Source organism: Clinocottus analis, unplaced genomic scaffold (assembly GCF_023055335.1).
Source record: "Clinocottus analis isolate CAN_PGR_092001 unplaced genomic scaffold, fCliAna1.0.p SCAF_18, whole genome shotgun sequence".
NCBI lineage: Eukaryota > Metazoa > Chordata > Actinopteri > Perciformes > Cottidae > Clinocottus > Clinocottus analis.
The window spans coordinates 12,870,560-12,889,002 of record NW_027175909.1 but is presented as its reverse complement, the minus strand read 5'-3'; the positions used below and the strand labels follow the sequence as shown (position 1 = coordinate 12,889,002).

Sequence of the window (18,443 nt, the reverse complement as noted above, 5' to 3'; positions counted from 1 at the left end):
CTAGTGGCTAACTGTTACGTCACATATTTAAGACCATTATTAGTGCTAATCGGGCCATGAATGAAAGGCTTTACCTGTGTCTCTATCTGGAGGGATTGATGGATTTGAACCAGCCCATCTTGTCTCTCTGGCGATTGTTGTCTTAACTGTTGGGAGCAAACATGTGGGACGCAGCTTCCCAGCAGAGGAGTCCATGCAGTTCCCAGTTAGAGGATGTATCCCCCTGGCGAGGCTGGTGGTAGAAGTGGGCCGACTCCCTGGAATCCCAGACACATTCCAGAGGAAATGAACGCTGGTGTCGCCTGTGGGGGCGTGAAGAGCCTCCCTGCCGCAGCGTCTGCCTCCTCTGGGCTGTCTTTGATCCGCCTGTTTACTGAAGAACCCCCTCTAGGTCACTTCCTGTCCCCGAGGGCCCTCGCCGATGTCTCCCCATGCACCTCCGTCCTTGGTGTCTATCATTGACCACCCACTCCATCTCTGCTGAATCAATGTTTCTTCCTGCTTCCTTCTGTGTCTTTTCCTGTGCCTACCTTTGTCTGTCTCGCCCCCAAAATTGAGTTGCGATCCAACTCCAAATTCCACTTTTTCTACGTCTCCCTGCCACACTCTAAATCTGGCCTAACCCAAGAGATTACATTAATCGAGTCCAGCATTATTACATGCCTACAAGACATGTAGACACATCTCGTATAGTGAGTGGTTTCCTCTCTGATCCCTTTTATATATGATGTCTGTGGTTGCAGGCATTCTAGTCTCTTAATAATGCACGGCGCCTGTGATGAGGCTATGACATTAACCGTTGTCCTACCTGTCTTGTTTTTCTTCCAGTAGTGCAAAGAGTTGACAACGTGTCTGAAGGAATCGCAAACTATGGAGGAAAGATAATTGCTGTCGAGACTGATTTGAAAAAGCTTGGTAAGTGTCTAAGTATTTTGGTTTGAATTAAAGTAAAAGCTACAGTGATAGGATGAAACTTATTTGTAATTTATTGAACAAATCTCCGCCGTCAGATGATCAAGCGGGGGAGAAGTCGGACAATACCACCACAGAGATCCAGGCTTTCAAGAACAACATCTGGACTCTCCAGAGGCAGCTGTCTGCGGTGGAGGAACGCATCCACAGCGATCAGGTTAAGCTGACTCAGCTGCAGAACATTGGCTCAGACATTCAGAACAGCCAGGGCTCCGTTCAGGGACTGCTGGAAAGCAACACCGCCAACCTGCACTCTGTAAATGGCACCCTGCAGTCTTATGGCAGCATGATCGGGGGTCTGCAGGAGGACACGGCCTGGCTGCAGAGAGAAGTCCAGCAGCAGGTGAAACTTCAGGACCAGGCGCTGCTCAGCATCGGCAGCCTCAACCTCACCCAGGCGCAGCAGAGAGGCCTCATCGCTGTTCTGCAGCGCTCAGTGGACGACACCAGTCAGGCCATCCAGAAAATGCGCAATGACTTTCAGAGCCTCGAGCAGACGACCCGACAGACGCGTTCGGACACTGAGTGGCTTCGTAGTAAGGTGGAAAACCTCCAGGTCATGGCCAGTAATACCTCAGCTCTCGCAAAAGCCAACAACGACAGCCTGGAGGAGGTGGGATCACAGCTTGCTTTTGTGGCCAGCCAGCTCCAGAACACCAGCAGCCTGGCCGAAGCTCACGACCAGTCCCTGAGGGAGATCTCCGACGGGCAGAGGGACTTCGATGACGTCGCATCCTCCAAGTTTGACCAGCTCGAGATGCGGCTGGATGAGTCAGAGCAGAGCATGGACCGAGTGACCGGCAACATCAGCTTCACCACGCAGCTCCTGGGCGCCATCAACCTGAACCTGAACGACCTGCGCACTTGTTCCGAGACTGTCGGCCGGCACTCTGACTTCTTGGTGAACCTCAACAGCAGCGTGACGGACATGAGGACAGACGCAGCAAGTCTGAGGTCCCAGCAGGAAGTGCTGGCCGCACGTGTGGACAAGGAGGTCACCAGCCTCTCGATTGTCATGGAAGAGATGAAGCTGGTGGACACCAAGCACTCGCAGCTAATAACCAACTTCACTATTTTACAGGGTGAGGGATGTTTGACTGTGCAGTGTTATAGTAATAGCATGTTTGTTTTAAGGTTAAATAATCATACATTGTGTGCAAATCAGCCTGTTCTTAGTCATAAATGAGAAGATCAATACCACTCTCATGTTTGTACAATATAGAGTCAGCAGTGTTAGCTTAGTTTTGTACAAAGACTGGAATCGGGTGGAAACAGCTAGCGAGGCTTTGATAATGTACCAGTCAAGATTAGCTAAGCAGCTACTAGCCGTTGTATCAATCTCATCAGAAAGAAAAGTAAAGAAGCATGTTTTATTGAATCATTGTGTGACTAAAAGAAATCAGTTAACTTCACTTGCTTACGGTCAATCTTATTTTTCAGGTCCCCCTGGTCCAAGAGGACCAAGAGGGGACAAAGGACCTCAGGGACCATCTGGTCAGCCTGGCCAGAAGGGAGGAAATGGGGAGAAGGGTGGCCCAGGGATACAAGGACCCAAAGGAGTGCAGGGTTTCCCAGGACCGCAAGGTGTGCCGGGGGCAAAAGGACAGCATGGCGTACCCGGCATCCCCGGATCCAAGGGCTCCCGAGGATCAGGAGGAAGGGCCGGACCTTCTGGTGCTAAAGGAGAGCCGGGTACTGCCGGTCTGCCTGGAAGAGACGGACAGTCAGGTCCCCAGGGGGCACAAGGTCCACCGGGTATTAGAGGCGCAATGGGGCCAGCTGGTGAGCAGGGGCCAAGGGGACTGCCGGGACCAGTGGGGCCCCCGGGGCCTGAAGGATCACCCGGGCAGGCAGGGATCACCCTGCAGGCTCCGGTACCTCCGATGCTCCACCCGGTCCACCCCGTGTCTCTGCAGGATGAGGCAGCAGCTCCGACGCTTTGGGCCCCTGGTACGACTTCAAGTCTTATCCCTATTTTAACTTTTCTGTTGCAGTTTTACATTTTAACAATTCTATAGAATCAATGTATGACGTCCTGAAGGAATGAACTGAGCTATCAAATTAGGGTTCCCCCCGTGTCCTGGACCAGGAAAACCTGGAAAACAGTTGACCAAAAAGCCTGAAATCTCTGCAATGTCCGTCTGAAATTCCAATCACGTTGACTGATTTATAGAAAACATACTGGAAATGAGAGACAAATTCAAATATCACTGAAAGTTTTGTGTCAAAAGTCTATCAGAGTTCCCCAAAACGGAAACATTTCCATCTGGAATGGGTACATAATGTTCAGGATTATATTAACATTCAAAAGGTAGTTCATGGACGAAGACCGGCCCACCTCACCACGCATTTAGCAGGTTGGATGATATTACAGCTTAAGTGACCAAAGCTCTGAGTGTTGAACACATTATCGTCTTACATTATCCTTCAAATCAAAATATTTGTCACTACGGGCTGGAAACTGTATTTTTTTGTATTAAGTAATTCTGCAATCAAGTTGTCATCATTTCATAGATAAATTATAGCCACACATTTTTTAAACTAGATTTCCACGGAGAGTAACATATCAATTTGATAATCCAGCACTATTGATAATAATCTGATACATTTGACTGTGTTTTACAGGATGCCCTGTGGACTGGCTCAACTACAAGGACAAGTGCTACTTTTTCTCCAAAGACTTGCACAGTTTTGACGACGCAAAGGCCATCTGTGAATCCACGTCTGCTTCCTTGTTGATCATCAATGATTTGGACGAACTGGTGACTACTTACGAGCGTATCTTCAGCACTGAAATCCTGTACTGTGTACCGGAAGGGAAGAAGGTTGCCATTGCTCGGCCACATGTGAGGTAACTTCTCAGTTGTGACTGTTTTCTGTCCTTGTGTGATCTCAGAAATGGCTGAAGAAGCAGACCGTTGCAAAGGGCTACTTCTGGATGGGCCTGACCGACAGGGCGGAGGAGACCGTGTGGCGTTGGCTGGACGGGACCGTACCTGCTTTCACGTCAGTATTTATTGTTCACATCTTATCCGCCATGAAAGTAAGTTCTGTCCCTGCAGGATGTTTGGTTTCAGACCGGTTCAATACTGCTTTCCAGTAGTAAAAACAAGCAGTAGGTTTTCACTTACATGAAACAACACCAAATAAACACGCAGCCTTGAGAAAATATCAACCTTCTGGTATGTTCTGATTGCTTTGAAATCATGCAACGCTCCACTCCTCGATTCCTGCGGCCCATTCAAACCAAGCAAATACTTTCACATTCAATAAACTTTATTTATTCAGGGTGGTCCAGAGCGGTTCACTCTCGTGCAACAGAAGTAAAAATCATTATGCGCACAGTAATGCTTACAAAATGGAGTAAATATACAATAAGAAGCTTACGACCAACGGTGTAATTCATCAAATCAGCATTGATTAAAATCTAGAACAAGCCGTTATAGGAAGAAACCCTCTTCATCATCAAAGAGTTTACATGTGGAAAAGCTGTTAGTATGTAATGTGTGATCGCCCCCTGTTGCTCGCCTGCAGGAAGTGGAAGTCCGGTCAGCCGGACAACTGGGGCCACGGGCATGAGGATGGAGAAGACTGCGCGGGACTCATCCATGAAGGGTTGTGGAATGATTTCTTCTGTGAAGATCTCATAAGCTACATCTGTGAGAAGGAGCTGGATCCCTGTACGTCTGATTTTTCATTCCCCAAAATTTGCAATCGTGAGGCTGGTTTCCTCCGAGGTGTCCTAATGTCCTCCTGTGTGTGTATGTGTGTGTGTTTTTGTGCAGCACGATTGCCTGTATCGTAGCGACGACTCGAGAGGGAGCTCGCAGTGAGCAGCTAGACTTCCCCCATGTGGCACCGGTCCACCGGCACGGCACATGGAGAGTCCGTACGGAAAGAGCAAAGGGACAATTTTGAAATGAGGCCCAGGGCTGCAGGAGCGAACGTCTGTGCGATGCTGAGGAGATGCCTTTCTCTCCTCCGAAGTGAATCCAGCCCAACATGATACCAGCAAGTGCAATAACGCAGGCCAATCAGAAGGAGGGCTTTTATTCTTCAAAGTACCAAATCACCAAATTGATTATGTTATGGTTTTTTGAAATACATTTTATAAAACTGTATTCCACGTGCAACTGAATATCTGAATGTATATTTCATTATGCAAGTTTTGTAGGAAATTATTCATTCTAAAAGGCCAAGTGGACTTACCGTAGTGCTTTGTAACATGTAATTGTCTTACAATGAAATTTAATGCGCAAAAAAAAAAAACATGAACTGCCGCTGATATGCTATCTTTGAGGAACCTGCTATCTAACCTCATGAATGTCTATATAGCATTTTCATTTATACGAGTAGAAACAAATGAAATATTGACACACAAATGCAGAAAAATGTCACATTCAGCTTGAGTTTTCGTTCAAGACTGCACCTTTACAGTTTAATACTCTATGTATGATACAATATTTTGTGGTTATGAGATTTATTTTTCACTATTACAGACGTACATGTGTTTTTGAATATAAATCTGTGGATCCTACCTACCAATATAAAATGTGCCATTTTCTACACTCAGGTACTGTTTCCTGAGTTTAAACAACACGACCAAGATGAAGGAAACACTCACAAATAAATATGTAAAAACCCAGAAGATGTTTGCATTTGTTATCTTATGTCTGAATTCATATGCAGATAAACAAACCTGGTATCAGATGGCTTATCTGTGTGAAGGTTATCACAAAACTCTCCACGGTATTGTAGAATTTAAGTTTATTGATTTTTGCACAAAAAGGTATTTTCACATGTCTATTGTTTTGTTCTTGAAAAATTATTTTTTTCCAGTGATTTTTGTGACTTTTCTTCTTTTTTTCCTCTCCAATCCAGATTATAGCAAAATGTAGATTTTCTTCAATAACCATGGGCTTTGCAACATTTTCCAATCGTTTCACGTCCTGTTTTCTGCTTTTGTAATGTATACACAGAAGATGGAAATGATCTCACAATAGCACCTTTTACTGGAGGGAATCAAACTGCTTTCTGTCAACACGCACATGAGATTCTTTATGTGAAAAAACAAACACAACGGCGACTGAAGACTGAAGAGTGCTCACATAAATCTGAATTGAAGTCTCACCTACAGCGGCAAGTAGATAACAAGCTACTTTGTGAAGACTCAAATTTGTTCAAGATGCACTCTTGTAAATGAATTTGACATCGTAAACATCAAAGCAACACAGCAGAACGCAGAAGCCAAGCAGACAAAATGTTAAGTTTGAGCTGTAAGTGACACAGTACGTGAATAAATTATCTTTAAGAAATATGCCTACTATGAACCGCTCATTTCACATTGCATCATTTACAAACGTACACAAAAGAAGCAGCATATTGTCTAAATGTAGATTTATTGTTGAGGTATGATAGAACTATGAATATTTTCTCTTTTTTTTTAACCTTGTTTGCTTCGTACAGCCACACTACTTGTGTATAAAATCTCTTTGGTGGAATACACTTAAAAAAAAAAATGGGTACAACTGCCAATTGGGTCGGTTGGGGGATGAAGTTTGGACAACTCAGGAAACTTTCAATCTTCCTTCCATGTTTCACATTTCCGTGGAAGCCTCTCGTTTACCTTTTGCTCCTTCAGACAGGTGCTGTGACTCGTGTGTTTCAGTGCGACAAAGTGCGAATAAAGGACTCAACGTCGGGCTTCTGTCTCGAGCTCCAGCAGCAAAGATGTTTCCAACATTACCATTCAGATAGGAATCAATCCTCTGAAGACTTAGGCTCAGTTATTATTATCAGTACTGGTGAACTCCTTTCTTCCTGAATTTCACTCTCGTCAGACTGCTCATCATCTGTGCGGTCCCGTGCGATGAAGGATGTACCGGCCGGTGGTGCTAAGGATGAGGGGGAGATGAAGTAGGGGAGGTGGTGGAGGTGGTGGTGGTGGTGGAGGCAGGCTGGCTCAAACGGAGGCAGGAGGTGGTGGCTTGTCTAGTCGTCCTTCTCCACTATGACCTCCCCGTGAAGCACCCTTCTCCTCTGCCGCAGCATGTGGAAGAAGAGCTGGGGAAACACTGGGGGGGGAGATAAAGCGGATCAATGCATACTTTAATTATTACTGATCTGTATGTCACAGGCAGGAAAAGTCTACTCTTATTCTTAATCACCATCTTCATCCAACCGGCCTGTTATCACTCTGATAGTCCCAAACAGGCTGTGTTAGTGATTCATCTCAATATGTTAAAAGGCTCAGTAAGAATAAATTAATTAACATACAATTATGGAGGCAGTCGGTAGAATAACAGCAAAAAAAATGAGGATTCCTGACTGAATTCTCAATGAAAAGCAGATTCTTTAAAGCATTATTTTCTGCGCTGTATTGGATGTTCATGTTAGGATTTCAACCTCTTATAGAAGGTTTACTTGACAAAATAATACAGTAAATTAATACCAAATACATTTTAAGATGCTGAATCATCTGCTGCTTTATGTCACAAAAAAACTAAGGTGGTTTCCGGTCTCAAACGTTTACCAGTTTGATGTTTTGGGAAAAATTATTATTTTGTTTTCTTGCGAAGAGCAGATTTGAGAAGATTTATCCCGATCTCATGTCTGTCTGGCGTCGTCCTCCTTTACATGTTTCACCATAACGTGCAGTGTGGGAGCAGAAATGCTGCTTACGCGGGATGTAGGACAGCATGAAGATGATGAGGCAGTAGTAGTAGTCGAACGACACGTTATACTTGTTGGGGAGCCTCATGGAGTACATTCCAGATCTGCGTACGAACGGCAGAGCAGCGTAAATGGACAGCAGTTCTCCGGCGACTCCCAGGGGGTAAAGGACGATGAAGAGGTTGTATCTGTGAGAGGAAACGATGCACGAGGTCACGCGGCTGCTGCAAACGCTCGTGCAACTCTGTGGATGTTAAAACACTCACATGCTTTGATGTCTACACACACACACACACACACACACACACACACAATGTACACTCAAACCATAACAAATGCAGCCTGTGAAAAGATGAGTTCAGCAATCGATAGAGGATAACTTCAATCACTCGTGCACATTAAGAATGAGAAAACATTCGTAGGGGAGACAAACTTCATAAGGTTGCGAAACTTTTGCAGTATTTCTTTAACATTTCGATCTGCAGTACACTTTACAGCCACATGAGGGAGCCTGAACGATTGTATCGTTCTGATCATTATAGCCTACTTATAATATCTAATGAAAGGCCAACATACGCTCCATTTGTTTGACCGATGAGAGGAAATGTACATTAACATGTGTATATGTTTTCAAAAACACATGCGTAAAACAAAGTTGTGATTCATAAAATGTACATCTCTTCAAAATGGCCGGGTTTGCCTATCCGAGATAATATAAGTTGATGTGGAAAAGGCAGTGAAATGGTCAGGAGCGTTCATTAAAGCACTAATTATCGAAGTGTCTTGTCGAAATGTGATGTTTTCCTGGAGCTGCTGCAGCGTCACACTGGTGTGTTGTTAAGATTTTGAGAAATTGGCAGCCAAAATGCAGCTGAACAGTTCAAAATATTAAAAAATCCCATTGACTTGGGTCTGAATTTTCAACAAAAATTGATATTGAAGGTTATCACCACCAGAAAAACTAGACAAAGAAAAGTAATCCCATCAATGCACAGCTGAGAGAGAGAAGTTACCAACTCCCAAACGTCTGGTAGTTTAAAGACTTTTTGCTTCGTCGATTCACTTGTGGATCTTCTGACTGCTTTTGGACTCACCGGCCTCGCCACCTAAGTATTGTTTGAACGTTTTCTTTCATAAAATCACCTTTAATCAGCCTCCTGCTTCCTGTGTGTGTCTGCCCTTGGGGCCCTAATCTGTTTTCCTGCCTGCTGCCTTGTGCAGATGTGACATGTGTGGCTGCAGCTTTGACCAGCGTCAGAGCACTAAATGATTGATTACACGGGATATGCTTTTCATTACTTGGCATACTGACCACATGATGAAAACAGTGTTTCATTGCAATGCTTACAAACATCAATAGGTAGGAATTATGCCGCAGAAGTTGGCTTTCCTTCTCCAACATCTTAAACAAATCTGGGACTGCCACGCTATCAAACATGATCCATATTCATGATGGAATCATCTGGAGCTGCGCTTCACTAACCGACTGTCATCTTCTGTCGTCAACTGTCACTTTGCGTGAGCCTGACGCGGCGTAGTCCGATACGCGGCGTGACTCGGGGCTTTGGAGATCCTGCGCTTAGCGGCGACCACAGCGAAGGCTCGGGGGAGCGTCTCGGCGGATGTGAGAGAAATGTGGGGCGAGCATTCCGTGACCAAAACAGATGGTCTTAAAAACACCAGCAGCTGAACATGAGCCGCTCTCCGGGGGCCATCTCTTCCATGCTGAAAGAAAGCCGTGAAGAGAGGCGCTGGGCGAAGGAGGGGCGGGAGGGGTCGCACCCAAAAGAAAACGTGTGCGAGACACCGAACTCGCGGGAGGAACGAGTGCGTTCTCCTGGGGAACGTCTGTCTGCAGAGACCGAACCCGACGTGCGTCGCCTCGTCCCCGATGGCACACGTATTACGTCACCGTGAGTGAGCCCTCTTGGCCGTACGATGCCGAGTCTGTGTGTTGGACGGCGAGCAATGTGTGAAGCTGGCGTTCCTGTCAACGGCTCCCATTTCAAGCCGAGCTACTGTAGCAGGAGAGGAGGCCACGTCACCAGAGCGCTGCGTACAGTAGGAGGCGGGCGTTACGTCACTCTCGAGCGGAGAGAGGTGGCGAGCGTCGTCACATTTCACCGATTATCGTGACAGCGGTTTCAACTTCACGTCTTCTGTGTTCATATTTGAGGCTTTTTTCTTCTTTTTTTGCAGCACGTTACTGTTTTTTTTCTTTTTATAATTGATAAAAACATTTTTTAAAGCCCTAAAATGATTAAGAGTATTCTATCGAGTCTGTTCTAGGTTGAGCAGTGTTGTCAGAGCACAATGTTAGAAGTTAGTTTGCCCTCCATTGACTAGACAATAGCTAAAAAAGGTGCTAATTAATAAACACACACACATGCTTCACCTCTCCGTCCCCCAGCCAGGCGATACTTCACACACACACATACACACATACGTGTGGCTGCACTAATGTCAAGCCGGTTTAAAGGAAGCGTGCCCGGAGGGGGAAATAGCCAGATCAGTGACCGACATGCTTAGACAACAATGTCTGACACGGTAACGACAATTCAAGCACATCCCCGGCGTCGTCACGACATCGCCACCTGGCCCATTTGATGAAGTACGGCAGGTGGTGGAGCAGGTTGAATGTGTAGTAGGAATATCTGGTAATCTCTGTAATCGTCCACACGACCAGGAATAGGATTACGCTTTCTTCATTCTGGATCTTCGTTTCAAAAGATACAGGCAAGTACACAGAGGGAAGAGAAGGCAACTTGAGTCAAAGCTAAATAAAAGCATCATTTTCTATGCAACATTTGCATAAAATAGAGACAGAAAAGAAGGCTAGCTTGAGTAGATTTGTCGCAATACACACTAAAAGAAACCTATCTTTGATTACAGAATGTTATTCATATGTGTGTGTGCGTATACAACTATATTATATCATAATTCTTGTGCACGTCCATCACACATATACTAAAGAAAACCACAGTAAGTTTCTACTCTTCATTGGTTTGTGTAACTAAATTAAAAGCCTTCGGCGCAGCAGATTGTTTCGTCACCTGTCTGATGCTGTTGGTGACGAACCAAACCATGAAAATCCGCGAACACACTTGCACCCCGGTTACAATCACAGAAGTCCTCACAATCCCTGCAGCTCAGCAGGAGAGACAAGGAAAAACACACGTTTACAGCTGCAAAGATGTTTTTAACACAAGTGATGAACCAAGATCCTCACTTACCTACGGCACAATGTCCCACCTGTAGGACCAGACACAGACACATCAGTTACTTCTCTCATCTACTTATTGAAAATCCCCATATGACACATTTTGACATGTTTTATCAAGTCATGCTACGACACTATTCCACTCAAATTCTTACCTCGACTAACGCAAAGGTCTGGAAAAACTTGAGTGTTCTTGCTATACTTCTGTACAGACCCTTGTGTGTGCCTTTCTGGATGTAGAAGCGCATCATTGCCATCGCCAGAACCAGCCACCTGCAGACACACAACAAAAACAGGTTAAGCAACACAATGGCACCACTTAGTGTGAGATGAATGATTCATATCATGTTATTCTGCGTGTACTTGTGCTCACTGTGTTTTCTGACACGGCAATTGTTTATTTATCTTGAACTAAAACCTGAAGCTGTTGCATCTTCGCACAGCTCCGTTACGAGCAATTTTAATCCAGAAAATCCAAATCAGACTCTTCAGTTCAGAGATTTAAGACCAGGAGAAACTCGGAGCAGCGTCAACGCCACATGAGGATATTTTAATCTGGCTGCTCCTGAGCTTCCTCATCGTTGAAATACAAGTTATGCACAGTTACAGCGGCGCCGGACTTGTAGTTACCCCACAGTGACCATACATATTCACAGTTAACGACTGACGTGATAAAACATGACAATTAGAGACAGACAGACACACACACACACACACACACACACACACACGTGTAGTACTTTTGTCAAAAGATCAACATTTCCCTAGCAGTTATTCCTTGCAAATTAAATATATTGTGACATCTGCTTCAAAAAAATTCTTGTACAAATTGTGTTTAAATGTTTGCAGTCCGACACTTGTTGCTTCTGTAAAACATACTGAACTAGTATAATAATGCCTTTACATGACTGAGTCTATTTTGCATTTTACATCATTAAAATGATCTTCACTTTTTCTAAAATTCTCCTCTATGAATGACATGTCAACAGTAGACACCCTTCACATAAACCAATGCACATATATTTATGAAGGCAGCTAACGTGTGGGCACTTGTACCTGTGTGTATGTGTATGCATCCCATGTGAAATACTGCCAAAATGTAAAATAGGTGTTGACTCAACACAACACACAAACACACAACCTGTTATAGTTTGTTACTTTACAAATTATGATATGTTCGTAAAACAAACTAACAGCCTAGAGAACAAGATTCTTTGTTAGAAATCAAACAACCCAACGGTTTGTTCAAGTACCGCTGATGAGAGTGACAATTATCATAAGATGCAGTCATAGACAGTAACAACAGTAAAACGCAGTTTTTACATTAATGAATGAGTTATAATAACCCAATAAACTCATATAATTATCATGTTCCTGCAGCGAGTGCTATAAGTTAAATATTTAATATACGTTAGTACTTTTTCCTGGTACTTTTAGATGCTGTAGGTGACATTTTGAATGCTTGTACTAGTAACAGAGTCATTCTAGACTGTGTTATTGTTACGTTTAATACATACAATACTTCTTAAGCCACTACAAACTGGAGCCATGATATTGATCTCGTGATAAGTGCCACGAGCAGAAGAACTATTGAAATCCACAGCTGGACACTTTGTTTGCTTTTCCCCAAATGTTATGTTATTAAAAAAATCAAAAAAATCTGCCCATTGAGCATGTCCGTGTCCCAGCCCTAAGCTCCAGTGTCAGCGCGCGCCGGCTATACTTATCACTGCAACTGTCGCGCGCTGTGGGCCTCGGCGGTGACGCCACCAGGCCGGCAGCCCTATTAGGACACGGCTGCGGCGCGAGCCCGTCACTTTAACCAACCACGACTCATTCATTTTCTAACACTCACACAAATAGCCTGCCTCTTTGTTTTGCTATATATTTTCCCCGCAATATCCACTCGTTCACTTAAAGTTCGCCCCAAGCGTCGACAGCTAAATTGAGCGAGCTGAACTGGCACTTTGGGGCTTCCCACCGAGACGCACGGTCCTATAAACAGCAACACACGCGTCCAGTGTTTCAGGGAGCGGCGAACTTAAAAGGGTTTTTCTCATTAGACGATGACACACGTACCCGGCGGTCATGGCGATGTTGTAGAAAGTCAGCCATGCGGTCGCGACGGCGCTTTTCGTTCTCTTCTTGTTGTTGTTTTCCTTCTCCTCAACCGTGCCGTCCTCCTCGCTGGACGCCATGGTTCCGGGGGGCAGGGTGGGCAAGTCAGGAAGGGAGCTGACAGCTGGGGCTGGAAGGGAGGGGAGCAGCGGGGTCATCCATCCCTGCTGCCCTCTCTCGCGCGACTAGTGCTGCAGAACAAGTGCGTGGCCTGCCGGTGGACCGGGGACTGTTTCTGCAGTGCAGAAATAGGCTGAGGACACAAATACACCTTCATACTCTGCTTGACAAGTACACGTGTAGTATTTAAAGCGCTGTTAAGCTTATAGGATGCAAGCATCACCAGAAAAATGAAGCTAACTCAAAGTACTAAAAGTAGAAGTAGTCCATGCAGGAAAAACGACCTCTATCGGGGCTATACTAGTGTTTCTATGCTAATACAAGATTACCCATATAGTCATGCATTATTATTATTATTATTATATACACAAGTTCATTCCCATTTATTTGATCCACCAGCATTTTTTTTGTATTTATTGCAGTCGTTATCTATTTATTATGATTTTTTACCTGAAAGGCAATTTTGGACTAACCCACCCAGCAGGCCTTTAAAATGGTATTATTTGATAAAGTTTACTGAATTCACCAAACCTTTAACGGAGGTTGTATTAGCTTATGATGTGATCCAGACACTTCTATAGATGCAGTTGTTTGAATGAGACGTTTTCACAGCGATATAGAATAGATATAAGAGCGGGAAGTATGACCTGTGGACATAAGTTGTACTCTGTACTTGCTCAGTATACATGTGTGTAAACTCAATTATTGTGCAGATGCAGGTCTGAGGTCTTCCCAATGTCCAACTGTTTCAGGTTTTAGCCTCTAAATATATCAACAGCAAGTTTTCACTTCATGAGTTAGACACAAAGGATCGTGGCATGAAAGGTGACAAAACTACTAAATCTTTTCGGCTCGTGCTGGTTACACTGAGGGCCTGTCGCGGGTTTTTTGTCCATTAAGAAGATGCATTAAGTCTTATTCTGAACAATTTACCTGAATTGCAAAACAATTATTTGTTGAAGCAGTGTATAAAAACACTGACATGCATTCATTGTTACAGGTGACTCTTTGTAACGGTCACATTCTGCCACTAGATGGCAGAAGTGCCTTTGCTGTTGCTTTTACCACTTATGTTTGCTGGTTTTGGAAAATGCAGAATATAAGGTCCATCTAATGCGAAGCTACATGTATTTTAAATGCTCAGAATAACATAGATCATGTATTATTTGTGGCTCGTTTGATAAAACTGGATCTCAGCTTCATAATCTTTTGAAATATATGTTTCAGGACTAAATCGTCCAGGATGTCTGTTGGACACACATCTCCCTGAGGGTGCAGAGCTAGACTAGCTTTTGTTTTTTATCCCGTGTATAAAGAGAGTAAAGGGCCAGCCACACCACCGACACACCGAGGCACACAATGCCTAGTGCAGTGTAAGCAGAGAGCCAGGGCTGCGCTGTGTGGAAAATGCTAGTGGAGGCAGACAATGCGCTGGTCCGAGGCCGGACCAGCCCTCGGAGGGACAGGGGTCGCCTCACTGCGACTACAGCCCCCGTCTCAATCCCGACTTTCTCTTTTTTTGAGCTCCGCAGCATGGGCTCGGGGAGGACGCTGAAGTTCGCCGTGTGCGAGGTGCTGCAGTTTGCAGGCCTGTGCGTGCCGCTCTTCATCATCATGCAGAGGTTCGCCGTCATCGTCGCAAAGGTCAAAACGTCGTCGCAGCCCGCCGGAGAGGGCGGCACGGCCTACTGGCTGATCGTGGCCACCTCTATTGCCTACGTCACCTCCACCGCCCTGCTGGTCTGGGTACCCATGAAGTATATGGTCTTCATGCAGAAGAAGTTTCTCATTGGGAGGAAGAAGTGGTGAGTTTCTCCTGCCTTTGTCCTGATGTCAGGGGCCTCAGAGTGAGCGCTCAGCGGCTGACTGAGAGCTGACCTGCGGTGTCGTCTGCAGCTGGTTTGGACTGCACTAGACTGGTCCAAACCATGAAGTCCTTGTGTTCTTTAGCTTCATTACTTTCTTTACCTTCCTTTCTTTGTCTTTGCATCAGGAGGCCCGTGGCCCTCGTATACGTGATCCTTTCAACATTACCCTGCTTTGCCTTTCTCATCGCCAGCTCTGAGGTACAACATTACATCAGTTTATCTGTGCTCTGATCATGAACTTTGACCCCTATGTTGTCATATTTGGAGCAAGAGTCAGGCTATCATTGTTGATCCTTTTGTAATGTTCATGTTCTATCACACAAAGAAGCTTCTTGAAACTATAAAATATCACTCGCCGCGACTTTTATGTTTGGAAAAATATTTACATGACATTTCGTGGGTGAGTGGAATCCCATTGTTAGGTATCTGTGAGTGAAATAAAGGTGATGATTGTAAGGAATCTTTTGGTTCTCCGGGGATAAATATGGATAAGGAGCGACTGATAAGCAGCTTGGTCCCTCTTCCTGTCTAAGCTCCCCTTGTCAAATCATCTGTCCATGAGGCACATTTTCACTTCCTGGCTGGCTGCAGCCCAGCTCCTATTTGCTGTTTTATGTGGCCCTTTCTAGGGCCAAAGCTGACCTTTGTGGCCCTTGCTTATCTGGTGTATTTTACATAAGAGCCATAAATTCTGCTAAGATGACCAGCTTGTCTGCTTTGTTCTGTGTCCTAAAGTCCTGACTCAGCTTAATGCCGGCGCCGCAAGTGATTTTAGCCCACGAACCCAGAACTAGAGGATGTCAGACATGTAGACGTGAACCCTTAGTGCAAAGGTCCTTTTTAATGTTGAGTTAAATGAATGCGTTCCATATTGAAGCGAGTAAGCTTTTAGTTTAAATGCTCAAGTATGTTTAACTAATGCTTTTCTGGCTGTTTGCCCAGGTTCAGATAAATAACAACATGACACACGATTCGTTCACGGAGCTCCCTGTGTCTCTAGTCCTCTTCTCTCTCATCTGCATTGACGTTGTGGAGAGGATACGCCACTGCAGACTGACCGGCCAGGGTGAGCGCCGCTCTCTGAACACGTTACGCAAATCACTCAACCAGAGCTGTAGATCCTGAACCTTCCCCCCTCCCCCCGCCCGCCGACTTCCATAGTGATCCCTGCAAGCCTTTTATATTTACAGAAGCTTTGAGGAAACAAATGCAGCGAGCAACTCTTTTTATGTAATTCATCCAGAACAATTTGTTATTCTTTGGCTCCGTGTCCGCAGTTGAAAGATATCGACGCAACTGAGGAAGTGAATCAGGACATTTGTAGTCCACTTCTTGTAACACGGTGCTGAACTGACAAAACTTCAGCATTGTTGTTCTAAAGGGAGGCGTCGACGTGGTTCATCTTGTATTCTTTAGAAAAAAAACTTGAACGTCAGCTGTCTGGTGAAGTTTTGGCTCAGCAGATCTCGTGGTGGTACATTGCATCTCTATTATACTGATATCGACTAACAAATGAAATCCAGCTGAATACTATGATTCTTGTCATGTTTGGTTGATAAAAAAAAAGGCAAATGAACTCCAACGCCACATGGAGATGAGCGACACAAGCAGATTTAGTGTCCGACTTGCTTTGCTCCGTATAATCTCTTTTACTTTTCTCTCCCCAGCTAACGACATGGAGAGAGACGCTGACATCCCCTCCACTGTCCTCACACATGTGGAACAGGTGACACCCGTCACTCCAGCTGTGCCGGGGCCAGCTGTGCCGGGGCCAGCTGTGCCCGGGCCAGCTGGGCTCACTCCCGTGCCGCCAAACCAGCACAATGACAGGAGCCAGAGCGGGGCCGGGGCTCGACCGGAGACCAACGGCACCGTCCCGGGGATACCGGGTAATCCCGGGAGACCGTTTAGCATCTCCGGCTTGAGCTCGCGATCGGCGAGCACCACGGCGTACCACTTATCGCCCTACGCCTACACGGGTCCACTGAGATTCCTGTGTGCCAGCGACGCCCGGGCGGACGTGTTTGTGGACAGCTTCATGTTCTGGATGGACACGGTGGAGATGGTGAGGGTGGCGGGAGACCCCGTTGTCTACTACTCAGGCTGGGTGTTCCCCATCTACATCTTCAGCTTCCTGTCCTGCCTGCGGGTGGTGGTCATGCCCCACAGCCCCCTGCTGTCCTCACTCGGAGTGGCATTGCAGGACTTTCCCTTCTTCTTTGTGCGCGTGGGCCTGGTGGCGTTCTTCGGCTTCGTCACACCCGTCCTCTACCTGATGAAGAACCTGTTGGTCTGCCTGGCCTTCGTCTATTTCAACTTCATGACCAGGCTGAGGGTCTTCAACACAGAGAGGATGTTCTTTTGAGACCGCCGCGTCAAGTGAAGACAGGTGAACATTAAAGCAGGTAGCGGGAGCGAGAGGCCGGGCCAATCAGGAACCAGAGGATGAGGTTGCACGAGCTCTTAAAAAGAACTAAAAAAAGTAATGGATTTAAGAAAAGCTGGTGCGACCAAAACCAAAGCATGAATTTGCGAACACAGAAGAGATATTCTGTCTAAATGCATGATGGTACTTTTCACAGGCCAAAAGGGAGCTCTTAGGCAATGTTTTCCCATCAAGGACATTATGTGTTGTGTTACGTTTTATTTACCTTTCATGTTCAACTTTTTTTTACCCCTCACCAAGCACTTTGAAAATGTACCTGTAATTCCATTTGAGAGTTCATATGGTTTTTTTTTTTTTTTCTACCATCATAAAGTGCAGTGAATATGTGAAAGCATGCATCCATGTTGTTTATATTAGGTTTTTCTTTGCTAAGTTATATTCATGAAAGAACAACACAGTGTGAGTTTGTGTCATTGATACATACATTTTGATAAGATTATTAAAGAAAACCGTTCAAACACATGATACATGAGTTTCAGTATATTTATCATGCATGCAGAATGTTTTTGATAAATCTTTATGCTGGAATTTATCGCACTTTTTGACAATCACTCCCCAAAAGAGCTGGTTTCCTGTCACTAGTCCTTTCATTCCTTCCTATATGGTCCAAAGTACAAGAGCGCTGACGGCTTGAAGACACAGACACATTACACATGTGCAATCCGATGTAATTTAAAATAAGAATTTAAAAAACGCACCGCAACAAAACTTACATTAGTATGAATTCTCATTTTCATGATTGGCTAAATGACGCAAACAAACAAATGCAATCAATCACACAAGGATACTTATTGCTGTGCTGTATTAAATTGTGTAGTCAAAAGACTTTGAACTTGTTCTTCTTCGGCGCTGCGGCCGTGCAGTTGAACGATATCATTGCAACTGAGGAAGTGAGCAGGATATTTGTAATCCACTTCTTGTAGCACAGTGCTGATCTGACAAAACTTCAGCATTGTTTTTCCAAAGTAAGGCGTTGACGCGGTTCATCTGGTATTCTTTAGAAAAAACTCCCCAATTCTTTTGAAGA

The 18,443-nt window shown here is 45.0% G+C and overlaps 3 protein-coding genes across 5 annotated transcripts in view; 2 read left to right on the top strand and 1 right to left on the bottom strand.

Annotated features, from left to right (window-relative positions):
• Positions 1-6,261, top strand: part of LOC137788640 (collectin-12-like) — a 31,251-nt gene extending 24,990 nt beyond the window's left edge. The window contains exons 4-10 of one of the 2 annotated variants that reach the window (XM_068581598.1): positions 832-915; positions 1,011-2,054; positions 2,413-2,922; positions 3,598-3,734; positions 3,869-3,978; positions 4,507-4,652; positions 4,758-6,261. In XM_068581598.1, the coding sequence (XP_068437699.1) occupies positions 832-915; positions 1,011-2,054; positions 2,413-2,922; positions 3,598-3,734; positions 3,869-3,978; positions 4,507-4,652; positions 4,758-4,777 (2,051 nt within the window). In that variant the 3' untranslated portion in view covers positions 4,778-6,261. Of the gene's footprint in view, positions 1-828; positions 916-1,010; positions 2,055-2,412; positions 2,923-3,597; positions 3,735-3,868; positions 3,979-4,506; positions 4,653-4,757 lie in introns of both variants that reach the window. The other variant, XM_068581597.1, reaches the window with a different exon arrangement.
• Positions 5,846-13,137, bottom strand: hacd1 (3-hydroxyacyl-CoA dehydratase 1). Its single transcript, XM_068581601.1, has 7 exons — positions 12,944-13,137; positions 11,020-11,137; positions 10,878-10,896; positions 10,698-10,786; positions 10,239-10,360; positions 7,654-7,832; positions 5,846-7,046 (listed from the first exon to the last, which is right to left on the bottom strand). Exons 1-7 carry the CDS (start codon positions 13,060-13,062, stop codon positions 6,964-6,966), a joined length of 729 nt encoding a protein of 242 aa, XP_068437702.1. The 5' UTR covers positions 13,063-13,137; the 3' UTR covers positions 5,846-6,963.
• Positions 10,713-17,830, top strand: LOC137788641 (transmembrane protein 236-like). Of its 2 annotated transcripts, none has more exons than XM_068581599.1 (5): positions 10,713-11,160; positions 14,635-14,907; positions 15,096-15,168; positions 15,913-16,036; positions 16,638-17,830. In XM_068581599.1, the coding sequence occupies exons 2-5, from the start codon at positions 14,636-14,638 to the stop codon at positions 17,333-17,335; spliced, it is 1,167 nt and encodes a 388-aa protein (XP_068437700.1). In that variant the 5' UTR covers positions 10,713-11,160; position 14,635; the 3' UTR covers positions 17,336-17,830. The 2 variants fall into 2 exon arrangements, with proteins under 2 accessions (XP_068437700.1, XP_068437701.1); XM_068581600.1 differs by having other exon boundaries at positions 14,627-14,907.
• The last annotated feature ends 613 nt before the right edge of the window (positions 17,831-18,443 follow it).

Excerpts from the sequence above, each read along its gene's own strand:
- hacd1 (XM_068581601.1), bottom strand. The coding sequence starts at position 13,062 with ATGGCGTCCAGCGAGGAGGACGGCACGGTTGAGGAGAAGGAAAACAAC. Across the intron at positions 10,361-10,697 it reads TCACCAACAGCATCAGACAG|ATCCAGAATGAAGAAAGCGT; the intron begins GTGACGAAACAA and ends TTTGAAACGAAG. Across the intron at positions 7,047-7,653 it reads CATGCTGTCCTACATCCCGC|TGTTTCCCCAGCTCTTCTTC; the intron begins GTAAGCAGCATT and ends CTCCCCCCCCAG.
- LOC137788641 (XM_068581599.1), top strand. The coding sequence starts at position 14,636 with ATGGGCTCGGGGAGGACGCTGAAGTTCGCCGTGTGCGAGGTGCTGCAG. Across the intron at positions 14,908-15,095 it reads CTCATTGGGAGGAAGAAGTG|GAGGCCCGTGGCCCTCGTAT; the intron begins GTGAGTTTCTCC and ends TCTTTGCATCAG. Across the intron at positions 15,169-15,912 it reads TTCTCATCGCCAGCTCTGAG|GTTCAGATAAATAACAACAT; the intron begins GTACAACATTAC and ends CTGTTTGCCCAG.